This window comes from Amyelois transitella, chromosome 25 (assembly GCF_032362555.1).
Source record: "Amyelois transitella isolate CPQ chromosome 25, ilAmyTran1.1, whole genome shotgun sequence".
Taxonomy (NCBI): domain Eukaryota; kingdom Metazoa; phylum Arthropoda; class Insecta; order Lepidoptera; family Pyralidae; genus Amyelois; species Amyelois transitella.
The window spans coordinates 822,077-841,233 of record NC_083528.1 but is presented as its reverse complement, the minus strand read 5'-3'; the positions used below and the strand labels follow the sequence as shown (position 1 = coordinate 841,233).

The window sequence follows — 19,157 nt, the reverse complement described above, 5'->3', positions numbered from 1 at the left end:
TAAGAAGTACTTATGATAAACTAATATGATAATTAAGTAAGTACCTATTTGGTATGAAGTTAAATAATTAAATCTATCGCATTTGACACCTTTCCGTTTATTGTTTTTCTAAAGTTATAAGTAGTTTAAATTAGTGTCATTATATTTTTGAATAAGTTATACACACATACATACTTTGCAGTGTAGATGGAGCAAAAAAAATGTTTACGTTCTGGGTGAAATGGTCACAGTATGTAAACATTTTTTTTTCTCAATTCAGTGATGTAGTTTCTATGGCATATCGACTTTTGTAACGAGGTCAGGGTCAAAGTAATCAGGTCTCGGATAATAATTATTAGTTATTTTATGTTATACCAATATATGTGAGTTTTTTTTATTACATTATTTATATTCACTGTAGTGTAAGTATTTGAGTTACACATTTGCCATATGTAACTAATCATTATTTGTTTGTCATTGTAGTAAATTATGAACGCGAATTTTATTTCTGTGATGCATTTTTAAAATGTTGCCTGCAGAGAGATTGCATTGCATGATTCCACTCCTGCGCATTACTTAGATTCATGTTTGTTTGTTTGTTTGTAAACTCAAAAAATTCAAAATTCAAATTCAAAATTTTTTATTCATTATTATAGGATATTATTATATCGCTTAATAATTGTCGTATGGTTTAACAACTTGGTTGACGTCAAATAAATTACTTAAAAACTAAGTTTACTGCCGCTTCCAAGGCGTCAGTGCAGAAGAAGCGGTAACAAACAAAACTCTTTATTGCACATAGAAATAGATATAACAAATTACAAAACAGTTCTTGGATTTAGAAGAATATGTACAATGGCGGACTTATCCCTAATGGGATTTCTTCCAGTCAACCAAAATATAAAGGAAAATCCATAATTAAAAAGGCATCGTAAAAAGCATTGAGGATGCAGTATAATTGTGGAACAGGAACAATATGTGCCGTGTGGTTCCCGGCACCAATAGGCCCCGCAAGGGATATAGACGTGATTATATGAATATATATGTATGGATGTGTGCTATAAAGGGATTTTCATTAATTCATTCACCACGGCCAGGTTAACAAATTTGGATGTGTAACCACGATAGATCCAATACGGGTTAGATTTACCTGCAAAGGTTGCGGAGGTCAGACGGGAGTCGCTTCGTGTAAAAACCTGACTCATCCAATCCAGGATCCATGGTCAAAGGCATACCCCGGGCTGCTCTCCATGGTGAGGTGAGGATGTACCCTAGGGACTAAAGCTACGAGGAAGAAGTACCTGTCTTATGAAAAAATGTTAACCTTTTTCTTGTCTATTTATAATATGAATTATTTTATGTTATCTCAATAAATTAAAAATCCATTCATAATTAAAAATCATCAAAAATTATTAACGACACGTATGATTCAATAAATGTTTTCAATTATGAATTTGTCACAATCTTGTTATAAACTTTCTTACGAGGCAATACTTTCCAAGTCGGTCACATACGATGGAGAAAGTGAAGAAATAACCGATTTAAAAAGTAGGTGTCATTGTGTTACGCCTTAGTTTACGCTATAAATAGACGTGTGGAAATTTAGCTAAACTAAGTATAGTCTGTTTCAGGTACTGAAATAAAGGTTACATACACACGTATAGTCACGTCTTTCACCCTTGCGGGCTAGACAGAGCCAACTGTCTTGAACAGACTAAATGGCCCCGTTCAGCTGTATGGCTTTATGGAATTGAATTCGAATAGTGACAGGTTGCTGGACCATCGCCTATAAGTGGAATAGCAATTTTGTAAGTCAATCTCTTAGTCGCCTTTTACGAAAATCTTGATACTTACGCTTGTTTGATGAAAATACTTTTTAAATTAATTAATAACCATGAGAAGTAATACTTATGATCCAAGACGAGTTAACGTCTCCTGCAAAGGTTGCATAGGAGTCGCTTCGTGTAAAAACCTGACTCTCCCAATCTAGAAGCCATGGTCAAAGGCTCACCCCTGCCTTCTCTCCAGAGGTGAGTATGTAACCGATACTATAGTCAGGAGAAAGAAGTATTTTAATACATTGTGGAACCTCTTCGATCATTTTAATTGATGTAATTACAAAGAGACAGGAGATTTGAAGAATCTGTCCCTTTCTAATTGGCCTTATTAGAAAGAGAGGGAAGAAAAAGGCGACCGTAGCTTGGTACGCGCGGCGCCGTTTATGTCGCGCAAAAAACTATCGCTGTTTCGCTTTTTATTATGACAGATGAAACGGGACAGCGATATTTTTTTGCGCGATAGAAACGCCTCGCGCGTGCCATGCTGCGCGGGCGTCGTTTATGCTTCCGTGATGACACGACACTTTGTCTATTTATAGAATCGATCAATTAAGATATTTTTTATTAATGTTTCGTCAACGATGATAATCATCACCGGAAATTTTCTTTCAATGAAGGTAAAATGTAGGGTAACACTATAGAAATCAGAATTATATAAAAATTAATGACATTAAGATCCTATTCTATTTGGTATTGGTGCCGGGAACCACACGGTATCCTAAGTATATGTTATTATTATGTATTTATCTGTATTTTTGCGTATTTGTATGTATTTATATGTATTATATATAGATAAATATTCTGTGTGCATTTTATTATGTTTAGACATTTATTTATCATGCTCTGCGCCAACGCCGATCTCCTGTTTGGTTTCCTTCCGCCCAAAGGTTGACTGGAAGAGATTGCATTAGTGATAAGTCCGCCTTATCTGCTTTGTGCTGTTTTGTATTTTTTACTCTTATGGTGCAATAAAGAGTTTTATATATCTATTAATGAAAATGTAATGGTAACACATAAGCCGAAGAATACCTAGTTTATAAGCCTGTCATCCCTTAGTCGTCTGTTACGAAATCCAAAAAAGTGAAAGAGATTGTCCCACTCTTTTTTTATTGGTGCCGGTAATCACACGGTACAACCGTTGAAATAATCCTCCTTATTTGCCTTTTTTTACTTTAAAGTAAATGAATATACATATACTCGTATTATTACTGCATTATTATTTATTAATTACAAAAGCATTAGCGACACACAATTAAAATGAATCTAGATTTTTTTGTCCTATTTACAAAATGCGTGTAACAGTTTGAGGTTTTGTAGTTTGTGTTAGAAGTGGCGACCTCAATGTCATGTTTCCCCCAAGCGGCTAGGAATTCTATCGTCGCGTTTAACCACAAACCTTTCAGAATATCACTATTCGACCACGATTATACAAAAGAATTTTAATGTTAGTGGTAACTATTGTGATGGGTTAGCAATCTGTCACTATTTGAATCTCAATTCTATAGGTACATACATACATACAGAGAATCACGTGTATATCCCTTGCGGGCTAGACAGAGCCAACAGTCTCGTAAAGACTGATTGGCCACGTTCAGCTGTATGGCTTAATGATAGAATTGAGATTCAAATAGTGACAGTTGCCTGAAAACAGAATCTCGAGTTTATAAGCCTATCCGTTAGTCGCCTTTTACGACATCCATGGGAAAGAGATGGAGTGATCCTATTTTTTTTTCTATTGGTGCCGGGAACCACACGGCACCTCAATTCCATCACTGAGTGTATTTTAGAAATATCTATTTCAAAATATTTCTACTTTTTTACGGTGCCTTTTCCCCGCTCTTTACGTGGGGTCGGCAGAGTATGTTAGTTTTTTTCCAATAACTTCTGTCAGTTTCCATCTCACTCCCTTTCTATGCACACTATCCTATACGCTGTCCATCCTTCACTTTTTCGGTCTTCCCCTATTTCTTAAACCTTTTACTTCCATGTCAAAATCTATACTAATATTTATAAAGCTAAAAAGTTTCTTTGTTGGTTTGTTTGAACGCGCTAATCTCAAGATCTACTGGTTCAAATTGAAAAATTCTTTTGCATTAAATAGACCATTTGTCGAAGAAGGAAAAAGGGAATAAGGAGCAAAGAAATAATGGAAAATGTGGAAAAAAAACGGGGAAACTTATTCATCCTTGAGGGCTTCAATGATGCCCAAAATAACTATTCCACGCGGACGACGTCGCGGGCACAGCTAGTATGTAATAAACATATACAATGTATCATACCGGTTGCTAACACCATTACTAAGGAAGTATTTCGTACTTGTTTTTTTTTCTACCAATTTTGGCTTTGTGTCGTCATCACTCATACTTCCTTGTTTTGGACAGCCATATTGATTTCAAAAATAAAAATAAGTTTAAAATTTATCTTTAGTTTTGCTATGCTTCACTGAAATTTCAATGTGTGGCGACAATAACAGTGAACATCTTAAATTCTGCAAGCATTTTTAAATGTCTAAAGACAAAAACAATGATTGAATGATAGTTTGGTCGTGTTAGAAGACTGAACGATAGCAGTACTCTTAGTATGGCACGCGCGAATCCATGTTTATCGCGCGAATGACTATCGCTGTCCCGTTTTACGTCATAATAAAAAGCGCAACAGCGATTGCTTTTCGCGCGATATCAACGGCGTCGCGCGTGCCAATGTACGGGGGCGGGTCGACTAAGCAAATATTATAAGGGGATTGTGAATGGGAAGGCCTTGATGAACAACTATTTAAGGACCAATTTTCATACATATACATTTGGTCACGTCTATATCCCTTGCGGGGTAGACAGCGCCAAGAGTCTTGAAATGACAATGGCCACGTTCAGCTGTTTGGCTTAATGATAGAATTGAGATTCGAATAGTGACAGGTTGCTAGCCCATCGCCTAAAAAAGAATCCCAAGTTTGTAAGCCTATCACTAAGTCGCCTTTTACGACATCCATGGGAAAGAGATGGAGTGGTCCTATTCTTTTTTGTATTGGTGCCGGGAACCACACGGCACCAATTTTCAACTATAGGTATTTATGCGTGGTGTCAGCTGTGGAATTACAGATATGCCAAAAACATTTGTCTTAATACACATAAAAAAATATTTTTTTTAACCTGCTTTTTCTAGGTCACGTTAACCCTTCACTATCACGATCCGTTTAGCCACTTTATATAATTAAATTATTAATATATTATTATTATTAACATTGAGGTGATATGGGTATGGTCAGGTCAAGAGTAGCTTAAGCCGTAAAGTATGCAGTGGCAAATGGAAAGATCTAGTCTCTGCCTACCCATCCGGGAAAAAGGCGTGTTTTTATGTATGTATGTATGTATGATACGGGTGATTATACATCAAACAACATGTTTTGTTGGTTTCGTAAGTTTTAAAATATTACGAAAACTTAATTTCAAGGTACCCTCAATGTCAGATGTTGTAAGTGAATCATTTTACTAATATATTATGCTATCGCTCATTTTATGAAGATTAATATCGCATCTATTTTGGATTTTTTTTTTTAAATTGCGTCTCTGTAAATGTCTTCGTACGGCCAGTATTTTTTAGAGTTCTTTTAATTATCTATGTAAGTATACATTAAAAAAAATTTATAGATATACTATGTGACTTGTCACTTACTGTTTGTGTGATCACTGATTTAGCAAAAAATCAAATATATGTACATATTTTAAATATCACATTTGTTTTTTTTTGTATGTAGTTGTACATTTAAAAATACACGTCAAAAATATACTTGTGCATTTTTTTTGTATTGACTAAGCTAATGATTCTATTTGAATTTCAATTTTTTTTTCAAACATTAAATAAGCAGGGGTTACTGCGCAAGGCATAAAGACTTTGTTAAATGTACCTATGTCGGTAAAAATTTGAATCCGTTTTTTTATTAAGGTATTTTTGATAGATCCCTTTTGTATAAAAGTTGACCGATTGTGTTATGCTATTGACAATACAAAGTCATAGACATGAATTATTTTGTTCTCATTAACAATTTTTGAGAAATACGAGTAGCTATTCTTGTCTAAATAAAATCTTCAAAGCGTCATCTTAACAGGATTTTTAATTCTATACGCGGCCGGTACCGGTGGAATATGCTAGTAATTTTATAAAATAACTAGCGACCCGCCCCGGCTTTGCGCGGGTAGCATTCATAGATATAAACCTTCCTCAGAACACCTTTCCATCATTTCAGACAGTAACAAAATCCGTCCACACAATTCCGATATAAGGGCATACATACAGACAGAGATAATAATATGGGACATTATAATATTATATGTAGTGATAATAAAAATTTCTTGTTAGCCTTGCAGAAGGGCAATGTCGGATTGCCCAACTGCATAACTTGGTAAGTTAAGTTACGAAAGAAAATAGTTTCGGAGATTTCGACATGTCTGTTTACAAAATAACATAATATGGCATTATATATTTTAAGAGATAACTATGCACATGTGGTTAATTTGTTCAAGGGTGAGAATTAACCATAGACTACCAATGTTCACGAATATGTCAAACCGATCTACATATGTATGTTATAGATTTAATAAGTTATGTAAGGCTTTTTCTTTCTTTTTATAAGTACTCGTTTTTTACCCGAGCCATTTCGATCCCATGGGAGAAATTTCCAGAATTTTTTAATATCTAATTGAACTATTTTAATCAAATTATAAAAATAATCAAAAATCGGTCAAATGCGTAGCTTGTTACTGAAGTTAGTAGTAGTAGTTGAAACGGAAAGACGCTTGAAATGAAACCACAAATAATTTTGAAAAAATGAACAAAATAAAATTTAAGTTAATTTAATATTAAACACACATAGAATCACGCCTGTTACGCAAAAAGACACCGGTTCGAATCCTACCGCGGCCATAACTGTGACAATGACTATTCTCGAAGTTACGTACCTACATTTGTTTGATTACCAACCTATGTTCTTACGGTGAGGGAAAACATCGTGAGGAAACCTTCACATTCATACACACATATCGTCACGTCTATATCCCTGACGGGGTTGACAGAGCCAACAGTCTCGAAGAGACTGATGGGCCACGTTCAGCTTTTTGGCTTGATGATAGAATTGGGATTTAAATAGTGACAGTTTGCTAACCCATCGTCTAATAGAAGAATCCCAAGTTTATAAGCCTATCCCTTAGTCGCCTTTTACAACATCCATGGGAAAGAGATGGGACTGGTCCTATTCTTTTTTTTTTAACGGTGTGTCATGACTCATGAACCACACGGCACATTCGGGCGACTGTTATTGTTCCGAAATCTATGGAGGCGCCTAATAAGTGGAACGTCTGCAGTGTTATTGGTATATTTTTTTCCACGCAACGCCACACTTTCTACGTCGACCGGCGGAGAAAGTGGCAATGCTCAGTTTTTGGCAGCCGCTTACCGTGAGTTTACTTTCTTTGACCCGTCAAAGTGTTTGCTTTTTATTTTTACTATATATGTATGTTTAATGAATCACGGTCGATAACTGGCTCCGTAAATTATATTGATGCTTGAATAATGAGATAGATCATACATCTGTCAGTCACTCAGTACTTAACCGAAAATTTAATTTTGCCTTTGCCTGCCCCTATAGTAATAATATAACGGTCTCTGTGTAGCGGTAGTGCGCTTGTCTGTGTCACCGGAGGTCCCGAGTTCGAATCCCGGCCAAGACATCATGAGAAACGAACTTTCTCTGATTGGCCTGGGTCTTGGATGTTTATCTTTTAAGAAGATGGCTTCCAGATGCAAGTACCTAGTTCATCAGCTTTGTAGAACAAATGGCAAAAAAACATCTAGTGAGTTTATTTGTTTGTTACTCTTCACGCGCTATCTACTGAAGCAATCTTATTGAAATTTTGCGTATATAATTAAGAGTCTGTATAAGGACATGGGATACTTTTTATCCTGGTAAAAACTTTAGTTCCCGTGGGATTTTCGAAATCCCTGTATTCTTTTGTAGGTGACGTTTAATCGCTTTTTGTAGGAAGTGATAATTTCGTAATTTTTTGTCGATTTTTCTAGATGGCGCGTAATTAACGCAGGCGAAGCTGCGGGTGAAAGCTGCTGTAAAATAAAAACCTAAAAAAGATATTAGAAGAATTAGGGCACTTTAAAGAAAGTTATTCCGTATTTAGCCCATGAACCTAGGACCCTGATTAAATTCATTTCCAATAAGACAATGACTATTAGGTACCCAAAACTAACGTTTTTCTAATTAAGTGACTATCAAAATTAAGTGTTTAGTATTCAATATGAATATGCAATGTTTTCAATAGTAAACACCCAAAATTATTCATACACCTTTGCTCCTTCGATTAAGGAAAAAAACTGTCAGTCAGTCAGATTAATTTGTTAACAATGACGGTGACATCAGCATTAGATAGCTAACTGTTAATTAACCTTTCCAAGAAATTGTGTGTCGTGGGTTGATTAGATTTTTAGGGTTCTGTGGTCAGAGGTTTTATATAAATTAGTTTATAGTCATGTGAGGTCGTGCCGCTGCTACATTTGATTGACGTCCGATGAAAATGCTGCAGTGTAGTTTGTTCCGCCGCTTCTGCTACAGCCGCGGTAGTAGCTATAAATAGATTTAAGTGATGTGACGTCAATAAGTGATACCTTGTATCCAATTTTGAAAATAAATCTATTCTATTCTATTGAAAACAAAATGTCTATAATTCCCGTGCCGCGACACGCACTTAACTCTTTTTTTCTGAAATACTCTATCGTCATTTACCACACTTCGGACCTTAGACTGTGACGGTATTTTAATATTTTGCTGACGTCAGAAAAAACAGGAATTCATGTCCATATTCTAGCAATGGTTTCTAAGTAATAGTGCCTATGAACAGACAGACAGGCAGACAGAAACAATAATGGAAATATGATGACTACGGAGTTTTTAAAAGTCTGTTATATTATAAGCAATGATAATTAAAGGACCTGCCTACTACTCCGGGAAACAGGCGTTATCATGTTATCTATCTACGTATGACAATAATATTTATTTAGTGATAAAATTATAGTTTACTAGAGGCCGCTCGCGACTTCGTACGCGTGGAATCGATCCCGAGGGAACTCCGGGATAAAAAGTAGTCTATATGTTATTCTGGGTCTTCAGCTGCCCGCATATACCAAATTTCATTGTAATCGGTTCAGTAGTTTTTGCGTGAAAGAGTAACAAACATCCATACTGACAACCTGACATACTCACAAACTTTCGCATTTGTAATATTAGTAGGTTAAACGTTTGTGATATCATTATGTTTAAGTAAATAAATAAATTTTTTGCATTACCAAAATAAATATCTATAACTTTTATATTTACTAGGTATCTTTTTCCTGTTATAATCGTAAATCAAAATTTTTTTTCAGACTTATTATATAATACCCTTTGTATTTCACAGAAGGTTAGTTTTTGTTAATGTCATTACACTATTCCGTCTTATTTGACGTACGTAATATAAATGGCTGAACGTGTGGGTCTTTGATTCTCGTGACAATTGGCCTCGTCTTCCCCGCAAGAGATCAAAACGTGATGTAAATAATTTGTATTTGTACTGTTTGTATCAATGTAGGATACGACCTTTTGTTTTAGGGTCAGACATGTTATCATTAGTGAATAGAAAACAAAACAAGAATTTTCTAGTATAATACATACATACATACATACATATATGGTCACGTCTATATCCCTTGCGGGGTAGACAGTGCCAACAGTCTTGAAAAGACTGAATGGCCACGTTCAGCTATTTGGCTTAATGATAGAATTGAGATTCAAATAGTGACAGGATGCTAGCCCATCGCCTAAAAAAAGAATCCCAAATTTGTAAGCCTATCCCTTAGTCGCCTTTTACGACATCCATGGGAAAGAGATGGAGTGGTCCTATTCTTTTTTGTATTGGTGCCGGGAACCGCACGGCATATAAAAATCATCACTATTTGAATCTCAATTCTATCATAAAGCCATACAGCTGTACGTGGCCTTTCAGTCTTTTCAAGACTGTTGGCTCTGTCTACCCCGCAGGGGATATAGACGTGATTATATATATGTATGTAAACGTTTGAATTTAAAGTTTGTTCACCAACTAAGTAAAAGTTGTTCGTATTGACGATTATAATTAATAATGCTCCCCCTTTTTGAAAGTATACCCTTACTGTTTATCTAACCTTGATTAATAGGAAGCGGAATTTTCTTACGTCCAAAATATTTGAAGTAAAAAAAAACAGTGTTTACAATCGTTAATGTGTGTTTGTATTGAAGGCAAAAAGTCATGACAAAAAAACTGTTATATTTTAAATAGTTCAACGGCATTACAGTGGTTAATTTATACAATCAACTAGCTTGGACACGAAGTTTCGCGCGAATTTAGCGCCATCTGCACTCGCTAATTTAGCGTCATTTTCAAAAGGATAATTAAATGCTTTTCGCAAAACCCACGAGATAGTTTTTACCTGGATGAACCCTATGACCTTCTCCAGACTCTTAACTATATATACGCAAAATTTAAAGAAGATTATATATTACATTTCTTTACAAATGGGCTAGCAACCTGTCACTATTTGAATATCAATTCTATCACTAAGCCAAATAGCTGAACGTGGCCATTCAGTCTTTTCAAGACTGTTGGCTCTGTCTACCCCGCAAGGGATATAGACGTAGCCATGTATGTATGTTCGTTACAAATGTTTTCAATATTTTGGGATTTTTTTTAATACATAAATCGTTTTAACCTCTTCAGCAAACTGTCCCGTTTCAAAATTAACAACTGAACGTGGCCTATCTGTCTTTCGGGACTTTTCTAGACTGTTGGCTCTGTCTACCCCGCACGGAATACACGTCTATAATGTGATATGTTATATGAATATGAGCCTTTTGGTTAAATAAAACCATAAATTTATAAGAGTTCACATAGCAATTATCAATGCAAGTTAACATGACGACAGCTTTACCGTGCCTCGCCATGACCTTAACCCCCATCACAAGTAGGCAGTAATCACTATTACAATTAAATAACGATTACTCTCACGTGCGCCCCGTGTTATATCGGCTAATTGCTTCTGAATAACTATGATAGTGTTAACACGATAAATGATTGCTGGATCTTTCAGTCATTATTACTTTTTGATTGACAATTAATAGTATTATTATGAGGAAAAGGAGGAAAATCATTATATTTTATGAAGTCCCCATGTTTTCTTTGTCTACCTTAAAGTCTTCTTCCTCTTGGCTTTGTTTGTTTGTTTATAATAGCTTTATTGCATAGAAATTTACATAGTAACAAGAAAATAGTAAGTACCTACATAGTTATAAAAGAAACAAATCACTTAGTTTAGGTTTTAGTTCCGTTCATCTTCTTCACTTTGTAGAGGAGCCCGGGGTGTGCCTTGGACCATGGATCCTAGATTTGGTGAGTCAGTTTTTTACACGAAGCGACTCCCGTCTGACCTCCGCAACTTTTGCAGGGGAACCTAACCCGTATTAGATTCATCATGATTACACATCCAGTTGGCTGAATGTGCAGGTTTCGGCGACATTTTCCCTGAAGGTAAGACAATCAGTTAGTATTGAGACTAATGTATGTAACTTTGAAAATAGCCAGTACATGCCCGATGTGGGTTCGAACCTGTGACTTTTTGCGCCGCCGCATTTTAACCGGCCACTTATCGGTTGATCAATTGCAGAGAAATTCTTGTCTTAAGTAAAAGTACTTCATTGGACGCTTTCTCTCGGTAAGGTGATGTCAACTATCCAAGCGGGAAAGCATTTTTTTTTATAAAACAGTGTTTAAGAAACGTAATAATTCGTTAAAAAATAAATTAATAAATGTCGTGTGGTTCCCGGCAACATGACAAAAAAGAATAGTACTACTCCATCTTTTTCCCATGGATGTCGTAAAAGGCGTCTAAGGGACAGGTTTACAGACTTGGGATACTTTTTTTAGGCGATGGGCTAGCAACCTGTCGCTATTTAGCCAATTTTATCATTAAGCCAAACAGCTAAACGTGGCCTATCAGTCTTTTCAAGACTGTTGGCTCTGCCTACCCCACAAGGGATAAAGACTTGACCATATGTATGTATGTAACTTATAAATAAAAATTGGTATTTCGTTGTACCAAACATTATATTTGTCTACCCCGCAACGGATATAGACGTGACGTATGTATGTACGTATGAGAATCTTGAACATTCTACTCGCCTCGCGGCTAAATAGTTACTTATCAACCGTCATTATAAAGGAAGTGAGCAGGCGGCCTTCGACCGAAAAGAGGCTACAATGTTTGTGCAGCTAGTTTTCCTCCGAACTGACTGGAATATTTTGAGACGCCGACTTATTTCTAGGACATACTTATAAATATAGTCACGTCTATATCCCTTGCGGGTTAGAGAGAGCCAGCAATCTTGAAAACACTGAAATGCCACGTTCAGCTGCATGGTTTAATGATTAATCGAGATTATGAGATGATAGGATACTTGCCCATCGCCTACAAGAAAAATCCTTAATCTATTAGCACCCTTAGTTGTCTTTTATTTTATTTTTTGATGGAATTACATCTAAAGATAGAGGTTGCTAGGTATTTACCTTAATGTAAAGTATTGTACATGCATACATATAGTCACGTCAATATCCCTTGCGGGGTAGACATAGCCAACAGTTTAGAAAAGACTGATAAGCCACGTTCAGATATTTGGCTTGATGATAGAATAAGTAAAGTATTGTGAATAAATATAATTTGCGCGAAATGAAACGAAGCTGGCTTACAATATGTATTTTCTTTCTTACCAGGACGGCGTATAAAAGTCTTATGTCTGAATTCTTATCTTTGTCAGTTGGTGATTTTGTTCGTTTGGAATATAATTTAGCGGAAATCATATGAAATATACAGGAAAGTAATAACAGTAGAGTGTATAATTATGCAAGAAAAATAACAATCGCAACGGCGGATTCATGCCATAAAGTGTTCCAGCCAAGCAGCAAGTTTCTCATGATATGTTTTCTATGTCCTCCGATTTAAACTATGTCCGTTTTACTTCAAAAAATAACAGAGTTATTTCACATTTATAATAATGGTTTATAATTACTAAGTTGCAGAATTCGCAATCACTTTTAGCATTTTAGCCAACGAGATTGCCAATTTATGATATTTCGTTTCGCAACAAAATATCGTTTCGGTTTAATACCTTACGGGTCAAATTAATAGCGTTGTACGTACCTTAAATACGAGACTTGCGAATGGCCAGATCCTTCTTGCGCAAGAGCAACATGCATCAAATACGTGCCATGGGATATTTGCATTAAACTTGGGCCGATGTAATTGCTTCTGTATGCACTTTGATTGCCTCTTATTACGGTACACGCAAAGTTAATTATCTATTCTTTAGATTTAACAAAGGCATTGGACAGTGTGCATCACGCTTTTGTATAAAGTATACATGTATTCCTTTTTGATCGGCGGTGCCAACAGCCGACGTGATAAGTGACAAAGCATTAGGCTTGCGTGCCTGACTCACTTGGGGGTCAAGGTTATTTTATGCTAAAACACGTGCACGTGTACCTCAGGGAAGTATTTTTGGACCTATGTCATTTTTTGTCCGTACGAATAGACAACATGTTTAGAAACATATCTTTGAAGATCAATGAATAATTTATAGAAGTATCACTGTCAACATTACTTGTTATGGTGTGTTGCCTATATAATCCGATGGAACTTTGCTTTTGTCACGTCAACTATGTGGTTATGAATATTCAAATCAAGTTTAAGGATATACAATACAGTGAAAAGTTAATAAATATGTTTTTAAAAAATAACACTTGATAATATTTTTAAAAGTGTTTATAAAATGTTTATAGAATTTATTCGGTCTTGGCGCAAGGTTAGGCTAACCCTAAATCGACGAGATTACAAGATCTTATGATCAATGCTCATGAGGCGAAAGAAGTATGCAGGGATCGTGGCAAATTGATAGTTTGAGGTCTTAACACTCCGATACAGAGGCCTCTTTAATGAAAGTAATTTTGCGTTTATAAAGAAATTAGAATCCTTAGCTTATACTTCAGTTATTATGTTTTTTCCAATTGAGAAATACTCGCAAATGATCAGAATCACAAAAGAAATGCTTAGCTTATGTTAATTACGTTTTAAGTATGATGGCTATGTTTTTTGTATTGTGTTAACATTAGCAGGAAAATTTGTTGGCATAACAGTTTCCAAGTTGGTTCTGCATGGTTAATCATTTGTTGAATAATGAAGAAGTAACTGTTACCCGGGCTCTATGTTAATTTCGAAAATTCCTTCTTGTATGTTTTATAGGTTAGTTACAGTTAATACACCAGTCACGGTCGTGTTAAAAGATAAATTAATGTAACATTGCAAATTAAAATGCAAGGGTTATAATTTTATCTTTTGGTTGGAAACGGAATAAATAATTAATTTCATTTTGCAACACATTAAGATTGAAATTTATATATTAGGAGTTGAATATGTTTATATTTTCAACATTGGATACGAGGTATTATTGTCGTCAACACAACATAAGTCTAATTATATCAACTACCGCTTCCAAACAACGTAAAGTGTATAAGAAGCGGCGGAACAAACTACACTGCAGCATTTTCACCGGACGTCAATTTTGCAAATATAGATCTCCTAAATGTAATTCGTTTACGAATGCACATTGTCTACCATACTATATAAAGTTGTGATTGACCCGTGATTGATTTTCCTATCGCTGGTTCGAACGGAAATTGAAAAGGAAACTGTGTATTAAATTCTCGCGGCTAAAGCAGGATATGGTTCAAATGAACATATAAAACTATTTATATATTCATTTATATTCTTTTGTTGATACTTCTTTGTTTTCATCATTCGCTGCCTAATCCTATTTTTAATGGGCAGTCAGGAAGTTTTTCTTCAATTCTCTCAGCTAGAATTACATCCATATACTATAAATCAAAAATACCATTTTTTCTATATCACATTGAATCTTTTATGAGGGAAATTTTTTTAACATTCTCCCCTTTTGATTTTTGTGCCCGCTTCCCAATTTAGCATTTATTGTTACACGAACTACCGGTGCAGAAGGTCGATTTGTACGTTCACCGTTTTGTAAATATTTATATTATAAATCGATGTTTCTGCAGAAATTTGCGCTGCTTGCGCTCTGAGCTTTGTTGTAATTAATCCTCTTGCTGCCAAAGAGGCGTTAATATTTCAAATTTAATTTTAAATTGCTTTATTTAGTGCCGTGTGGTTAAAAGCGCTCCATCTCTTTCTGATTAAGGGATAAGAGACTTATAAACTTGAGATTCTTTTTTTAGGCGATCGGCTACCAACCTGTGACTTTTTCAATCTCAATTCTATCATTAAGCCTAACAGCTGAACGTGGCATATCACTCTTTTAAGCTCTGTCTACCCCGCAAGAGAAATAGACGTGATTATATAAATTAATGTGACTTCTGGAGACGAATGTGTGATGATGACTGATGATGATAATTTGTATTTTACATTGTTATTGAATTACCATTTTCATTGTTCCAGAAAAATGGACGAGCGACCAGAGAAGACAAACACAACTTGATCATACAAACGTAACTAAAGATATTATAGCACTATAATATCAGAAACAAGTTCCAAGCGTCTGTGATTACACAACTCATATGAGATCTCCTACAATAAGTACCGCTAATTATAAGAGTAAAGTAAATTGCATAGAGACTATTGATGACATAAAGGAATAAGTTGATATTAATGACACAGTAAATGCTGAACAGAATAATCTCGACGATATTGTTATAAATGACGATTATAATCCGGAATAAGACAATATTGATGCTGTAGAAAAGATTGTTAATAAAGACAGTAGTTTGATTAGAAGCAAAGATGCCGGCGATTTTGTCGAAGATTAGGGAGCAGGCGTCGAGGGTGCAGCCCTCCCTGGCTGTGGGGGTGGGGGTGGGGGTAGCGCTGGCTGCATGCGCTTTGTACACCACGAGAGATAGGAAGCAATCACCGCCGTGTCACAATAATAATAATTATAAGGTAAGGACATGATTCTTGTTTTTATGTCTTAGTGCATAAGTGAGTTGTTACAAAAATGGGAGCGAAAAGAGACGTTTGAAATTTTGATTCGGTCGTTTATCAGTTTTTGCTCTTATTTTCATATATTTATTGTTGTGATTCCTTTGATGGTTTATCTTAATAACTTGCCTTATTTTAAAATACCCACTTAGTATGTTACTATCCCATAAACATACATAAAATCACGCCTCTTTCCCGGAGGGGTAGGCAGAGACTACCTCTTTCCACTTGCCACGATCTCCCATGAACATAACATAATGAAATTAATTCCTCTTTTGTTTAAGTTGTATTCTTACTTTTTCCTTGATGTACATAAATATTTAAATAAATAAAAAATAAATGAAAGAACATGTAGGTTTTTATACATTTCCAGAAATTAGCGTTTGCTAAATAAGTGATTTGAAAGACATACGAATTGGTAATAGTTATTTTATTACCCGATCGCGGACAAAATTCGTTAATAATGTCGTTAAAAACAAAATTATAAGTAAAATGTAGCCTGTGATTAAAAAATAATGGAAACTACAGACTAATATTTACTCGGGAAAACCGCTGCTTGGTCAAAACGATAGAAACTCATTAAACGTATAAAATCAACTAAGTAAGCCATATTTGAACAATTTTGTTGAATAAACAACCAATGCGGCTTTGGAAAAACGGTTTGAGCAATCGAGCAATTGAAGATTCAGTTATAAGAGATAATAATATAATACGGAGCAATAACGAGTATTTATTTACTTAGAAGAAAAATAAGAATGTGGATGAAGCTAAAGATGTGTGCAAGGACAGACGCTGTCAAGTGGAAAGATGTAGTCTCTGCCTACTGCACCGGGAAAGAGACGTTTTATGTATGTTTGTATAGAAAAAAAATGTCGCGACCAATTGAGAACAGTGTCCTTTTGTGTAGTTGGTTAAGCATGAACAACATAAATAATAATAAAGAGGAATTGTGCTGAAAAAAAGGGACACACATTACATGTCAATAAAATTTCACTAGTCATTTCTTAAACTTACATACATACATATAGTCACGTCTATATCTCTTGCGGGGTAGACAGAGCCAGCAGTCTTGAAAAGACTGTTAGGCCCCGTTCAGCTTTTTGGCTTGATGATAGAATTGAGATTAAAACAGTGACAGGTTGCTAGCCCATCGCGTAAAAGAAGAATCCCAAGTTTATAAGCCTTTTCCCTAGTCGCCTTTTACGATATCCATGAGAAAGAGAATGTGTCCTATTCGTTTTTTTTTTATTGGTGCCGGGAACCACACGACACTAATTGGTGCCAGGAACTACACTTAAAACTTGATTAATTATAATTAAGTCGATACTTAAAAATTATTCGAAACTTCTAGTGTCATTAACTGTTTATTTGCCTTCTGACATAGATGTCGGATTTATAAATATTCAAGTATTTACCACACCTATAAAACATTTAAAATTCGACATGTATTAAACACACAACAAAGAATAAATCAATTTACAATTCGTCCTTATACTTAGGAAAACAGGTTTTCTTCTTATTCTTTATCTTAAAAATCGTGTTACGTTTTATCTAACTTAACTTGTAGATGACTAATAAAAAGTTAAATCAACAAGGCATAATTATAAACTTGGGATTCTTCTTTTAGGCGATGGGCTAGCAACTTGTCACTATTTGAATCTCAATTCTATCATTGAGCCAAAAAGTTGAACGTGGGCCTATCAGTTTTTTCAAGACTGTTAGGCTCAGTCTACCCCGCAAGGTATATAGACGTGACTATATGTATGTAAAGATTCGTAAATACTAGGTTGACACACGTATGAGTAACCAGTATGAACGCCTACGTAACGGCTTTCCATATTTGGTCGCGCTAACTAGAACATTCTAAACGTATTTGGGGATTTGATACCTTGTTCTCAAAAGGAATTTTGGATAGCGTATATTTTTCGATCGTGTAACGCATAAATAAATAAATATATACGGGACAAATTACACAGATTGAGTCAGCCTCGGAGTAAGTTCGAGACTTGTGTTACGAGATATCTAACTCAATATACTATATTTTATAATAAATATAATAGAATAAATTTATTTTCAAAATTGGATACAAGGTATCACTTATTGACGTCACATCACTTAAATCTAATTATAACTACTACAGCTTCCAAAGCGCACGTGTAAAAGAAGCGGCGGAACAAACTACACTGCAGCATTTTCATCGGACGTCAATTTACAAATACTTATATACCTAGATAAACATCTTAGACCCAGGTCAATCAGAAAAAGTTCTTTCCTGGTGTGTTATGTATATTTGTTCTTATTTATTTATTTATTTACCAAACTAAATATTCATATGGAACATAATATAATTCCGCAAAACTATATCAATAACATATATCGCGATGGTCCCCACATATGCAAAATGGGAGGGTTGCCAGAAATATTGATAATTTAAATCATGATTACGGAACTTTAATTCATAAAGGGTATAACTGAAGTTGACTGAGTTTTATTCACCTAAATAATATCAAATTAGACTTATTTTTTCATCAAAAGTAATATTTTAATTATTTATTTCAGAGCAATTGTAAGTATTTATTAGGTCTCTTGTAGATATAGCTTCATAAGTGTGATTACAATAAATTTGCGTGTATTACGTTAGACCTTATCTTGCGTCTTTTTTAAGGCAGTTAGAACGATAACTTAAGGATTGAAGCAAGAATGAATAAGAATTATATAGTTTGCATTTAAGACTTCATCTTGCTTACAAAAGAAGAAAATGTCCTCAAGTCCCAACTAATATTGTGTTAATGCGAATTTAGGTTTGTTTGTTACTTCTTCAAGCGTTGTCTACTGAACTAAGCTTTTTGAAATTTTGCATATATATAATTAAGAGTCTGGTTAGAGACAAAGGGTACTTTTTATCCCGGATTTGCGCAAAACCTGTATTCTTTATTAGGCGGCGCTAAATTCCCGCGAGCGAAAGCTAGCTTCTTATAAAAAAAAAAAAATCAACGACCGTTCCTTCTTTTCATATAATTCTCATCAACATCTTGTATCTCTTTCAGGTGTCAAAGAATGGTAAACTGCAATCTGTGGAGAACACAAATGACGTCACGGAGACGTGCGGGGGGAGGTGCGGGGCGGAGCAGTGTGCGCTGTGCCGGGGAGACGCCGACACAGACAACAAACAGAATATTGTGAGTTGATGTTTCTGACCATTAACATCACGAT

At 35.2% G+C, this 19,157-nt stretch overlaps 2 protein-coding genes across 2 annotated transcripts in view; one reads left to right on the top strand and one right to left on the bottom strand.

Moving 5' to 3' along the window:
- The window catches only part of LOC106139633 (chloride channel protein 2), a 183,087-nt gene that overhangs the window by 38,762 nt on the left and 125,168 nt on the right, over positions 1-19,157 (bottom strand). The window lies entirely within an intron of this gene.
- Positions 1-19,157, top strand: part of LOC106139634 (ATP-binding cassette sub-family D member 1) — a 48,029-nt gene that overhangs the window by 1,969 nt on the left and 26,903 nt on the right. The window contains exons 2-3 of the mRNA XM_013341116.2: positions 15,405-15,905; positions 18,992-19,123. Of these exons, the coding sequence (XP_013196570.1) occupies positions 15,747-15,905; positions 18,992-19,123 (291 nt within the window). The 5' untranslated portion in view covers positions 15,405-15,746. The remainder of the gene's footprint in view (positions 1-15,404; positions 15,906-18,991; positions 19,124-19,157) is intronic.